This window comes from Chelonoidis abingdonii, chromosome 24, assembly GCF_003597395.2.
Source record: "Chelonoidis abingdonii isolate Lonesome George chromosome 24, CheloAbing_2.0, whole genome shotgun sequence".
Taxonomy (NCBI): Eukaryota; Metazoa; Chordata; order Testudines; family Testudinidae; genus Chelonoidis; species Chelonoidis abingdonii.
Window position 1 is genome coordinate 6,071,923 of NC_133792.1, and position 13,847 is coordinate 6,085,769.

The 13,847-nt window shown below is 53.0% G+C and overlaps 1 protein-coding gene across 1 annotated transcript in view; it reads right to left on the reverse strand.

The window, feature by feature from the left end:
• Positions 1–13,469, reverse strand: part of ENTPD2 (ectonucleoside triphosphate diphosphohydrolase 2) — a 46,653-nt gene extending 33,184 nt beyond the window's left edge. Inside the window, exon 1 of the mRNA XM_032780158.2 lies at positions 13,203–13,469. Coding sequence (XP_032636049.1) covers positions 13,203–13,313 — 111 coding nt within the window. The 5' untranslated portion in view covers positions 13,314–13,469. The remainder of the gene's footprint in view (positions 1–13,202) is intronic.
• Between the last annotated feature and the right edge of the window lie 378 nt (positions 13,470–13,847).

The following is a 13,847-nucleotide window of genomic DNA, read 5'->3' on the forward strand; positions in this document are numbered from 1 at the left end:
CCTTCCCCACACTTTCACAAGCTCTTCTACCAGTCTGCCCTGAATGCTCTGTCAGCTGGCAGGAGAAAGTGTTGTGCCTCCAGTGGAAATATGAAGACAGAATTCAAATCAAGTTAAGCCCTGACCTAGTTTTTCTTTAATAAGCCGCTTTCTGCTGCAACATTGTTCCTTTGATTCCCTGCTTGTGTGTGTCAGTGGGCCCAGCTTTGAGGCCAGTTCACAAACATGTCAACTCAGAGTTTCCCTCTCCCGCCTTCCTCTCTCGCACCACGGTTTAACCACGCCTACGCTGATGCTAAGGTCCATAGGACAGGACTATGATGCACCCACACACCTTTCCAGGGTAGCTTGCTGGGAGCTGGGGGCTGGGTACTTTTCAATAGCTTAGCAACGCTCGTGACATCCAGACCACGTTGAGGTGAGACCATAGTAGGGGGGCCAGCCCACCAAGATCTCACTGTGGGTGGTGCAGAACACCTGGGGCAGCTGTTGTGATTACACAGGGCCTGAGCGTGCTGACGCTCTGCTTCCAGCGATGCTGCGCCGAGTCCCAATAGGGCATCGAGCAGGAGACGGCAGCGCAAGGCCAACAGGAGAGGATGGGTGGAGAGTCGCCCTCGGGATGTGTCTGCAGGGGGCCAAGGAGCCAGTGACAATGAAGGCCAGCCAGGGTACTGTTCTCCCAGGGCTTGGGCTGTTCAATAGCTGCATTCGAGGTCAATCACAAAGGGGAAAGGGATGAGGAAGAGCGGGAGTCAGAGTGAAATGTGAGTTGGGGGAGAACACTGGGCATGGGGCCAGGTCAGCCCGACACAATCCCTGAGCTCTGCCCAACTTGCACCTGGATGACAACGGCCCCTGTAGGCCTCATGCCACTGGGGAATAGCTGTGGCAGGGGAATGCCTTGGCCACACCCTCTCCTGCCCCCTGCACCAGGGGTACGTCAAGAGACGTGGGCTCAGTCCCGATTAGAGTTGCCAACCGTCTGACCACACAAACCCAACCACCATTTATCACTTATGAGCCCTCGTCACAGCCCAGGATCCCATGGTGCTGGGAGCTGTACGTATATATTGGTAAATATTGTCACAATTCTCATATACGGCTACGAATATGACTCCGCAGTCCGAACCCTGATGCACAGAGGAGGCCGCACTGATGGCATGGGAAGTCTGTATCTGCAATGTTTGACGATGCAGCTCTGTGGCGCCTTTCACTTGCAGCCTGGACACGATTTCGTTGATCCCACTCAAACCTGTCACATGCTGATCTCATCAGACAGCCAGCAAGACCTGTTCTGAGCCATTTGCTCAAGTTCTTTGGGATTGATGCCAGCCCACTGGAGACCCCTCTTCAGATTATCTTTGAATCGCCTATATGGCTGACTCTTCTTTCCTTTGCCCTGACTCAGCTCCTCATACAAGATCTGTTTTGGGAGATGGTGTCTTCCATTCTGATGACATGCCCAGTCCACCTAAGTTGTGCTCTCAGTAACATTTCCTCAATGCTGGATGTGTTTGCTCTCTCAAGGACCTTAATATCAGTCACTGTCCTGCCAGCGAATGCTCATTATTGAGCGGAGGGAGCGCATGTGAAATTGCTCACTCTGTTTAATGTGACGTCTACAAAGAGTCCACGTCTCAGATCCATACAGGAGAGATGTTAGAACCACTGTAGATCTTCAGTTTGGTGGAGAGACAGATGTTGTGTTGGTTAAGAACTTTTATTCTAAGTTGGCCAAGGACCTGGCTGGCTTTACTAATTCTGGAGATTTCCTGATCAAGGGAACCGTCACTTGAGATGGTGCTGCCCAAATACTTGAATGATCCCCAGTTTTCAGCTGTGTGCCTGGGATGAAGATGACTAGCACTGGAGCACTGGAACGAGGTGCTGGTTGGAACAAGATCTTGGTCTTCCCGTGACTGATGGTGAAGCCAAAGAGCTGGGACGCTTCAGAAAATCTATCAGCGATGACCTGAAGGTCGTCTTGTCTATGGGCCATCAAGGAACAGTCATCTGCAAAAAGTGCCTCAACAAGAAGCCTCTCCAGCATCTTGGTCTTAGCACTGAGTCTTCGAAGATCAAAGAGGGAGCAAAGACAGTCCCTGCTCCACAGAACTGACAGTCATTCCAGTGCAGATTCCGGCTTCGCCCTGCCCTGCCAGTCTTAAGTCTGGCCCAAGTGAGCAGTAAACTGGTTCTTTTTCACTAAAATTCACCAGATGTTTTCTGTGAAGGACTCTGCTTTGGGGCTCACTCCCCTTTGGCCTGCCAGGACCTGGGGCTGTTAACCGCACAGAAGTTCCCCAGTGGCCAGGTGTTCAGAAGAGCACAAAGCCCTCACACAGCTGAGATCAGATTTCCAAAAAAGCTCAGAGAGCTTGGTGCAGGTTGGGTGCTGCTAAGCCCTGGGAAATCCCTCCCTGAGGCCATGTCTACACTTGCAGAGTCTTTGCATTGTCAATTTCACCAGTGATAGTGAACCGGTGAAAGAAAAGCACAGGTTTGTGCACTCACTTCCACAGGCATCAGAGAGTGTTTACATTTGCAGCAGTTCCATCCTCGCTGAGAGCAGCACACTGAGGGCGGCTATCCCACAATGTAGCTCTCCCCACTTTGAGGATAGGTCTAGTGGGAAGTGGGGGGTGTGATCGCGGGGCATTCTGGGTCCCTGTACAGCCCCCTCTCCCCAAACACTGATCAACTCCAGTAGCTCAGCATTGCTCCTAGCAGAGGATCGTTTGCTCCCTGAAGCAGGCACCTGGCCAGATCATAAGTGAGCACTTGCCAAGAAAACAGGAAGGGGAATTTCAAAGTTCCCAGGGCTTTACAGGGGGAGGGGTGGACATCTGTTTACCTGGCTGCTGGCCAGAGTGGTCACCTAGGCACTGTGGGATATCCTCCGGAGGCTAAAAGCTCTGTAAACAGGCAGAATGTGTCTTCCCTTGCACATCACTGGGGCCTTGATTCTAATCAGCATCTGTGGTAAGAGCTGTGCGCCTCTCATGGAGGTGGTTTTCTTCCTCCAGTGAAACTTCCGAGTAGACGCTTCCACAGTTTTTGCACAAAAAAGCGACTTTATCCGCTTTAAATGGCAGGTGCAGACATGCCCTAAATCCGTCCTGGCCTCTTCATTTTGTCTGAGCTACTGTTTGTTTGGATTAGCATAAAGCAACTTGATCCAGGATGGCTGCTTAACACTGCCATTAATTAGGAATGTCTAATTACAGTGCGCCTCCAAAGGCATGCAGAAAGTTTAACTTGGCATTTGTAACAGTGCAGGATTAAGAGTGAGCCTTGTGGAAAAGAAACTCTATTCGAAAGCCTACGTGGTTACTAAGGGTGCATCTACACTGCAGTTAGACAGCGGGGCTGGCCTGTGCTCACTGCCTTGGGCTAAGAGGGTATTTAACTGCAGACTAAACGTTTGAGCCCAGGAACCAGCCTGAGCCCAAACGTCTACACTGCAATTAAACAGCCCCTTAGCCCGAGCCAGCTGGCAGGTTTTTAATTGCAAGTGTAGACATACCCTCATTCTCAGCATGGCTCCCTTGTGTTATTCCACCAGATGTTTCTCTGGCTGCCCCCAAAAGCATGGAAAATTAAACTGAAACTTACTGGACATGTGCTTGGCCACCCTGATCTCTGGGATCATAAGTTATAGCCCTGCCTGCCTCCTTTCCTCTGATTGTGTCCTCTTAGATTGTAAACTGTTTGGGGCAGGGGCCGTGTGTATGAACAGCACCTAGCACAGTGGGGCCCTGATTCTAATCAGCTTTCAGTGATGTCAAAGAACAGAGATCTGTCTAGCCACTGAAAACCAGCCTCAGCTGCTCTTTAGCAATGACCAGGATGGGGACTCTCCTTTTCTGACCCTTCCCCTAATTTACTACTGCCTTGCTCTGCACATGTGCACACCCAACACAGGTGCAGGGGTAGCATCTGCTACTCAGACTGTCAAGCAGCCCTGTGCTGCAAATGCCATCACTGACAATCTCCCACACACTCCTTTCACTTTGAGTCAAGGTTGCCTGACTGCAAGGAGAGTCATAAAAGGCAAGGAGATAAGCAGCTCCCTCCTTCGATACCCAGTCTATGCGCCAATTGTCAGTTCCCCTTTCACAACTATCAGCTATCTCCCTCCTGCCACCTGCAGCCCACATACCCCTACCCCCACCCTAAGCAACCAACAGGCAGCCTGGCACTAACTCAGGCCTCTGCTCTGCTGCCAACCCCTTGTAAATGACGTTACAATGCCCTCCATTGACAACACTCTGCCCTTATGTAGCACTTTCATCTGACAATCTCAAAGCTCTCTCACAGAGCACCAGAACCTCCACTACATAGTGGGAAACTGAGGCACAGAGTGGGGAAGTGACCTTATCCAAAGTCACATGCTGGCAGCAGAGGGGTGTCCTGCCTCCCAGTGCTGTACTCTAACCATTTGACCACACTTCCACCTGCAAATGTAAGCTGTAGACTGAGGTATGGCTGTGTCTACACTTAAAACACTACGATGGCACAGGAGGAGTCCTGCCGTCAGCATAGGAATCCACCTCCCGGAGGGGCGGGAGCTAACTTGATGGGAGAATTCTCCCGTCGACCAAGTGCTGTGTACATCGGGAGTTCGGTCAGTGTAACTGCATCGCTCAGGGCTGTGAAAAATTCACTTCTCGGTGCAACATAGCTGTGCCAGTGTAGGATCCCAGTGTAGACCAGCCCTGGGGCTAGGCACACACAGCACTGGAATACTCAACCACAGCAAGGTTTCTGCATGACACACGGGACGTTTCAGAACTTCTTCTCCTGTGTCACTTAGCAGCCTCCTCCAGGACCAGCCGAGCTCAGCTGTCCCAGTGGAGACGTCAGCCTTTGCCAAAGCAGCAGAGAATCCTGTGACACCTTATAGACTAACAGACGTTTTGGAGCTTGAGCTTTCGTGGGTGAATACCCACTTCGTCAGATGCAGGGGTATTCATGCAGGGGTGTCCTGCGTCTGACGAAGTGGGTATTCACCCACGAAAGCTCACGCTCCAAAATGTCTGTTAGTCTATAAGGTGCCACAGGATTCTCTGCTGCTTTTATAGATCCAGACTAACACGGATACCCCTCTGATATTTGAGCCTTTGCCAACTGGCTGCCGGCTTCCCTTCCCCTCCCCAAAGAGCAGGCAGAAGGCACCAGGCAGCAGCTGGAGGGCGCAGACAGGAACAGATTTCCATGTACGAAGGGGCCCAATCCTTGCTGCTTGCGGAAAATGGAATCTCCCCATCACTGACCCAATGCCGCATTTGGGCACAGCTCTCCTTAGGACCATGCCAGCGTGTCACAGAGCAGCAGTGGGGAAAGCCCAGAGAGATGCAGCACCTGTTATTGCAACTTCTCTCACTAACTGCACTGGAGAGGTGGCAGAAGCTGTGCTAACATGAGCACAGAAGCAGCTGTCAGAGGAACCACAATTCCAGGACCCAAGCACAGCTCCTGGGGAAGAGCAGAAGAGGCTCAGAGCGCTGAGGTTTGGGAAGCCCGGCCAATTCCCACTGCAGTGTGGTGATGGGGGAGGCTGAGGGACACAGTCCCCGAGGCATGGTCAAGGAGCTGAAGAAGCCAGTGGAGGCTCTGCAGCCTCTGAAGCAGTTGGTAACATGCAGGATGAAATCTCAAGCCAAAGGGAAAATGTTGCTTGACGCAGAGGCCAGGAAACTGAGGCTCATAGACTCATACACTCATAGGTCAGAAGGGACCAATATGATCATCTAGTCTGACCTTCTGCACAAAGCAGGCCACGGAACCCTACCCATCCACTTCTATAAAAACCCCAAGCAGAGAATCCACCAGCAAGTGACCCATGCCCCACGCTGCAGGGGAAGGCGAAAAACCTCCAGAGCCTCTGCCAATCTACCCTGGAGGAAAATTCCTTCCCGACCCCAAATATGGCGATCAGCTAAACCCTGAGCATGTGGGCAAGGCTCCCCAGCCAGCAGTCATGAAAGAATTCTCTGCAGTAACTCCCATCCCATCCATCATCCCATCGCAGACCATTGAGCAAACCTATCTGTTGATAATCCAAGAACAATTGCCATAATTAAACTATCCTATCATATCATCCCTTCCATAAACTTATCAAGCTTAGTCTTAAAGCCAGATATGTCTTTTGCCCCCACTACTCCCCTCGGAAGGCTGTTCCAGAACTTCACTCCTCTAATGTCCCTGCGGATGGTTTGATATTGTCACTGCAGACTCAGGGCACAGCACGTTCCACAGCACCAGCCAGGCCTGGCTGCTTGAAAAGGAACAAATGTGGAGGATTTCAACAGGTTAGGCTGAGTTTCCTGGCATTCTCTCTCTCTCTTAGTGCTTCCCTGGCCAGCAGCCAGAGCACTGGCTGAGCAAGGTAAGCTGAGCATTGGCACTGCCTGTCAGATTGCTGCAAAATTAATCTCCGGGCTCCCTGCCACGTGCAGCTGTCCCCCCCCCCCCCAACTTTGCCCAAAGTGGAGTTGGGATGATGGGAGACATGGTCCCTCATGCGAAATGCTGGGTCCAATCCTGCACCTTTGCCTCCCAGGGGCGCAGGATCTAGCCAGGCAGCGAGAGCAAGGTCAGAGCCATTTCCACTAGTACAAGGAGACACACACCCATCCCAGAACTTGGCTCCCACGCCTCCTCACCTGCACTGATGGAGACCCTGCCCCTTGGCCAGAAAGAGCCGTCCCCGCACCTGGCTGGAGTCCCCTCTGGAAATCCATGCATGCTCTTCTCCCTGCTCCTTGATCACAGGGTCATTCCAAGAGCTAAGGGAGAACTAGCTGGGCTGGTTTTTTATAAGGCCGCTTGGAGAAGACCTACAGAATTCTAGTGAAGAAAAAATAAAAAAAGGAGTCGGCCTGGGGCAATTAAACCTCAGTTCTTCTAGGTAATGGGCAGCCACCACCCACCCAAGAGAATCCAGGGTGTTCAGCACCTCATTGGATCAGGGCCTTGGGTAAGGAAATAAACCCAAATTGGGGTATTTTTAGGGTTACTATTTGTGGCAGCTGAATTCCAAGCAGAGTTTCAGGCTGGAAGAGAAGGCAACAGAGCTGGACATTTATGTAATTCCCACATGACCTGCACTTTAATCCCATAGCTGCTGAGAACTCTCCAAATCTGCTGGCAAATTCAACTGGGTCGAAACTAACAAGGGCCCAGCAGTAACAGGCAAAGCCAGTGACACACAGAACGTCCAGCCTGGAGACTGGAGCCAGGCTGATGGCTCAGGTTCACTATTTGCCAACTGCTCCTGCCCAGCAGCTTTAAAGGTTTCAAGAGCGGCCTTGAGGGGGCAGGCTAGAGAGGAGAATCTGCTGGGAAATCACCGCACCTCCTGTGAGTCAGGCAGTCTCTGGCGGAAAGCCCTGGGCCTGCAGCCATGGAGCTGTGTTGGAGGGGGGTTGGTGCTGGCGCCATTCCAGCGAGGATGCCCTGTAAAGCAGGCTCAGGATGCTCTTTATCCAGAGGACGGTGCAATGGGCTCACTGCGCCCGTCCTGCCCAGGGAGGCAACCACCAGGTTTTGCAATATGGTTCTCACAGCAAATTATCCCTCTCTGCACTGATCATCCTTGATGCCAACTGGCAACAGCCCCCGGGCCTGATGGCAGCACTCCTGACTGATTTCAACAGGGGCAGAGCCCCAGTGTAGAAGGTAGGTTCAGACCCATGCGGCTGGCCTTGTGGAGAAAAGCCTCGACTCACAATAGTCTTCCCTGCGATAAAAAACCCAGTCTCAGTGCCCGGCCAGCCGCCTCAGGCAGAATGGACGTTTGGGCCTGGGCTGGAGTCTGGGCTCCAGATCTCAGACCCCAGGCGCCAGCCCAAGCCGGAATGTCTACATTGCAAATTTATAGCTGCGAGCCCCAGTCAGCTGAACTGGGCCAGCAGTGGCTGCAGTGGGTCTTCTACTGCAGTGTAAACGGACCCTTGAGGACTCCAATCTGGTGTCACTCATGCACACGAAACTCCCCTCACCATCAATGGGAGCCGCACCTGAGTAAATGAGGGAGCAGCTGGGCCTTACATAGTTAACGCAGCCTATTACTGTGGCCTCCTGGAGGCAGGGCTCATGCCTTGTAAAACCGGGGGAGCAACGTCAGCAGGGAGTTACCACCCACTTTAACAGGCTGGATAATTGCAGGGCGCTGGTTCCCATATTTACTGTCTTTCCTCTTTGCAGCAAGCCAGCAAGAAGCACTACGAAACATTTCTTATAGGAACATAATTTTGTTCCATGTGCCTCTGTGTCCAGCTGCTGAAGAGAGACTGTGGCAGGGGGAGTGGACAGGTGTGTTCTGCATGCCGCCCCCACCCCCCAACACACACACTGCATGGAGCCCTGCTGGGGTCCAGTTCCACAGGGTTGGGGAGCAGACAGAGAATGGGCTGGGGGTAGAGGGAGGCAGATGACTAAGCTGGGCTCCTGCAGAGTCTCCCTCCATTCCCAGCATCTGGGGCAAGCACATGTCCAGAGTAGAGGCAAGGGGCTGCCCTACAGAGCCCCACCCTGACTTTGGGGGATCATCCCACTTCTTCCATGGGGGAGGGCAAGCCAAAGCTCATGCTCCCCACTGCCAACACTACTTCTCCTCTCTAGGGCAGGGAGAACAGGACCATGCTTGTTCACTCCCCTCCCATCCCCCACCCCTCACCCTGCTTTCCTAGGAAGGGGAGATTAGAAACTGCAAGGGAAGCACAGACCTGGCTGTCAGCATTTGCTGAATGTCACACTTTAAGGCTCCCCCGAGGTGGTGCAAGCCAGGTCAGCTGGGCCCAGTTCCCCCCTCGGACCTATCTAACTTTAGTCCTTTCCAGCTTGCATGGGGGTGAGATCAGAATCAGGCCCGTTGACTTCGTTAAAGCTCCCAGAATATCCCATACCCAGTTTTTATAGCCCACCTGATTAGCCCTCACAGAAGACTTGGGGAAGGTTTTATCTAGCAGTGAGTCTGATTCAGGGAGTTTCTTCATTTCTTTTCTATCTCTCTAGCCGTGTGTATTTACCTACTGCCCTCTGAGGGCAGGGCTCTCCAGCCGTGGCATCACACACCACTTCTTGTGGGAAAGTTGCAAACAGAGATAGCAAACATCAGGGGCCTGATCCTGCATTATCTGTGCACTTGGAACTGCTGCCAACTTCTCTGAGAGCTGAGCGTGGTCAGGCCCCAAGTAAGTGGGGCGCTAAGGAGGAGGGGAAACGTAGTCATGACGGTCTTAGAGGAGAGGTGGGAGAAAGCAGGGGTTTAAAACCAGCTAATGAATAGTTACACTCTCTCTGTAACACTCTCCCATTAGGGTACCAGCTGGAGACATGGAGACCTAAGTTCCAGTCCCCTGTTCTGCTGCACTCTCTGTGGGGATGTCCACACTGCAGCTGGAGGTGGGATTTCCAGCTCAGGTAGATGTATGCACACTGGAGGCACCGCTGTGATTCTGCAAGCTGCAGGTGGGGCGGCTGCCCTGACACTGTGGGGGTCTTGGCTGGAAGTGCAGTTGGGGCAGCTAGCCTCTCCTGCTGCCATGGCCGCACTGCTCTGACCAGGTCTGCCTGAGCTGAGAATCACATCTCCAGCTGCAGTGTAGACAGAACCTGGCAAAAATCACATAGTCGCTCTGGGCCTCAGGTCCTGTCAAAGTTAGACTCAGGACTCACAGTTTGTCAGACTACTTGTTTTATTAGCACAGCGCTCTGCTAATACACCCAGATAATGTGAGCACCATGCAAGACACAAACCATCTTATCCAGATAAAAGGGTGAGAAACTTAACAGATAAAAGGAAGCAAATCTGATAAGTTTACTGGGCTAGCCATGCATATCTTATTTCTTTATTAACTATTACCGATCTTCTGTTAATGTTTCGCCATTAGCACCCTTGTTTATGCCTAATGTTTCTTTTCCTGGCACCTGTATTTCAACATTTCTTATTTCTGCTTAAAGGTACATACAACATTTCTTTAATCTATTCTTATTTTTACAATATAATTCATTCTACTTTCACAGTCCCCACCAGTAAACCTGGGGGTAACAGCACTGCCCAACCACACCCCAGGATGCTCTGAGCATAAAAGCACTGAAGAGTGAGCACTGCTCAGGTAAGTAGACAGCTAGGCACACGCTAAGTGCTGGGCACAGTATAAAAGCCCCAGGCAGATTCCATTTGACAGGTGCCAAGTGGCATGTCTGAGTGATGAAGGGCATCTGCACAAAGGGGGCTGCAGAAGCGATCTGGTTTCCTGGGTGGGCACCCCATTGTCTCTGAAAGTGATGGAGATCCCCCTACTCCCCTCTGGAAGCAGACTCAGAGCTGCTGAAAAGCTCCATTTCCCCACAGACTGGGGCCATCAACTCACTTCACCCAGGGGCCTTCAAACCACTGTGGGATCCTTAAATGTCCACCGGTCACGCCTAGATTTCAGCCAGTGACCTATGCCCCAGCCACGTTACAGCAGGGGATCCAGTTACAGAGCACTTCAAAGCTGTGGCAAAGTGGGGAAGTTATGGTGAGGCCCCATCTACACTACGGCTTTGAACAGTGTTGTAGCTGGGTTCCCTGACTCAACTATGGTTGTGGAGTAACATTTTCAGAAGCATCCAAGTGACTTAGGAGCCATTTTCCAAAGTAACTTTGAGCCAGACTTTCAAAGCTGTTTAGGCAGCTCATGATACCAAGAGGCACTTCTGCTACTCCCACTAGGCACCTATCTGCATCTTTAGTGTCCTGAAGAGCTTTGAAAATCTCACCCTTAAGAATTTACATCTCCCTGAAAGTCAGTGGGAGTTCGGGGTCTAAGTATCTTTGAGGATATGACCCTAAGTGCCTAAGTCACTTTTACAAATGAGACTCAGGAGCCTAAGGACTTAGGCTACATCTCCACTATGAGCTGGGGTGTGATGCCCGTGCTCGTGTGCACATGCCCTGCTAGTGTGTGGAGAGCTAGCAGCAGTGTAAATAGCATGGGGGCACATTGGCAGCAGAGATGCGGCTTAGCCGTGCCAAGTACAAACCTGCCTGAAACTGGGGGAGGCTTGTACAGTGCCAGCACTGCTGCTTCCTACACAACAGCAGCTACACTGCTTCTACTCAAGCTAGTGTGAGGATGTGTACGCAAGCAGGGAATCAACCCCCTAGCTCACAGCCTAGACAGAACTTGTACAGAGTCTTGTAGGTGAAGGAGAAATGCTCTGTACCCCAGTAATATAGCCCCAGAAACCAAACGCCCATATGCACTTCATCCTTTGGGCAGAGCACCCTGCCTGCTAGGCACAACTTGAGGGGAAAAAGAAAGGGGGGCCTGCAGGTATCGTAAAGCAACAGAGGAACAAAGAGAGTTTATCATCTGTGCCTCGTACTGCCAGTGGATCCTGAATGCGCCTGTTCAATCCAGGGACAGCACAAAGCCTTGACTCAGTTTTGATTTTCTAAAGCCCTGGCTTTAGTCATCATGCCTTAAGGAAAGTGGAGCCCTTCCGAGAACAAGCATGACCCGGCAGAGACCGGATCCCGCATTCCCTGGCCACTCTAATTCCCTTTGGCTTTGGGAGGTGCACAAGGAAAGTAAGAGCAGGTCTGAGAAGCTAATACATGTTCCTCCAATGATACCAGAACCACAGCAGTGCTCAGAAACTCAAAAGCCACTAACAGTGGTGAAACCTCGGGAAAAGTTCCCCAAAGCCCTAGCGACAAAATAAAATATTGACCACTATTAATGCAGTTTGTTAAAGGGAAAGACCCAGTGAGGAATCAACTGCAGGAGACACAAGTCATTCAAAACTACACAAAGTACAGTGAATATGGGGCAGGCATCAATCAGCATCTCTTCATTCAGGTGGAATTAGCATGATTTACACCAGCTGAGAATCTGACCATTATGTGTTTGCACACGTCTGATGGGAGGCTGGATTGGTAAACACAAGCACAATGTTGTCAAGGGGGTAATAATTACTAGGAAATTACCAGTTCTAAAATGAACTGTTGGCAATGTGCTACCCTTGCCTCTCCTAACAGCTGTGTGGAACCACTGATCTTAGTGATCTCTACAAATCTTCAGAAAAGGCAACATATCCCTGAAATCAGTCTTGGGCCGGTCAACAGTTTTCCAAGAAACCTGTTTTTGGATGGAAAATTGGGTTTTCGACTAATAAACATTTTCCACAAAAATGATCTGCTTTCTGTGGAAAATTTAGATTTTTCATTGCAAAACTCAAATACCCCCAACCCAAAAGATTTTGGACAAAAAAAAAAGATGATTTGGGATGTGGATCAAATTTTGGGAGGGGTTTCACCTGAAAATGTTCAGTATTTGAATTTTTGCAGGGGAAAAAAATCATAATTTTCTGCAAGAATAACCCAGCCCGTTTTTCTTTCAGACGGGGCTGGCGAAGTCGGCAGCTCGCATTGACTTCCACACAACAGTGGGCGCTCAACTCGGGAAAAATCAAGTTCCTAGAGCTGCTCCTAGAGCGGGGAACTGCATCTAAACCCGCTACAGTTTTCTAGTCACGTATTTTTTAATAAGAAAACAAAAATATTCGTAGGGAAGGGAGCTTGCAGGGACCGCCCCACGAGCCCCGAGCTCAGCGTTACGCGGGCGCCCGCTGTGCTGCCTTTGAGTTCGCTCGGCTGTTGCAGGGGGACAGGGACAGCTCCGCTGATCTGGGCATCCCTGAGCCAGCATCTCCCGGCTCTGCCTGGCCCCGGGGCTCTAGGCGCCCCTGGTTTCCGGCTCTGCCTGGTCCTGGTCCTGGCCCTGGCCCTGGTTGCCCCTGGGCTCTGGCTGGCCCCGGTTCCCGGCTCTGCCTGGCTCCGGGCGCTCCTGGCTCTGGGCTGCCCCTGGCTCCCGGCCCTGCCTGGCCCCACGGCTCTGGGCGCCCCTGGCTCCCGGCTCTGCTGGCCCCGGGCTCTGGCTGCTCCTGGCTCTGCCTGGCCCCGGGGCTCTGGGCTGCCCCTGGCTCCCGGCCCTGCCTGGCCCCACGGCTCTGGGCGCCCCTGGCTCCCGGCTCTGCTGGCCCCGGGCTCTGGGCGCCCCTGGCTCCCGGCTCTGCTGGCCCCGGGCTCTGGCTGCTCCTGGCTCTGCCTGGCCCCGGGGCTCTGGGCTGCCCCTGGCTCCCGGCCCTGCCTGGCCCCGGGCTCCCCCGTGTTCTGCACGCTCTGGGCGGCCTCCGCTCACCTTGAAGCCTGGCGGCTCCCGCAGGTCCTTGGTGGGTAGGCACAGCAGCAGGATGCCCACCACGCCGATGAAGCAGAACAGCAGCAGCACCGCGATCACCTTCCTGGCCATGGTGCTCGGTCCCCGCAGGACTGGAGCTCGCCGGGCTGGGGCTGGAGCTGGAGCTGGGGCTGGGGCTGCTGCATTAGCAGGCGGGGCTTCCTCCTCCTTCCTGGCGCGCTGCCCGGGGGCTGAGACGGGCCAGGAGCCCGGACGCTGCGGGAGAGGGCGCAGGTGATCGGCCCACGGCTCCTCCTGCCGCTCGGGCTGGGACACTGCGGCGGCCGGGGCTGCTACTGCGCCCCGGGGCTGGGACCTGGCCAGGTGGGGCCCAGGCACTCGCTCGCTCGCCTTTGATCTCTCAGTTGCCCTTAGCAGAGCCCCGTGTCCCGCCGGGCTTTGCGGGCAGTGGTGGAGCTGCGCTGGGGCAGCCAGTCGCCCTTCTAGACTCTCTTGTCCCAGGCTGAGCCTGCCTGCGGCAGTGGGGCAGCGGGGGGTTGGCTTGCAGCTGCTAGCCCCAGTTACAGGCTGTGAGGAACTGGGACTGTTCTTAATGTTTGCTCTGAATACTGTGTTGGTGCCTCAGTGTCCCCTAGGCAGTTCTTA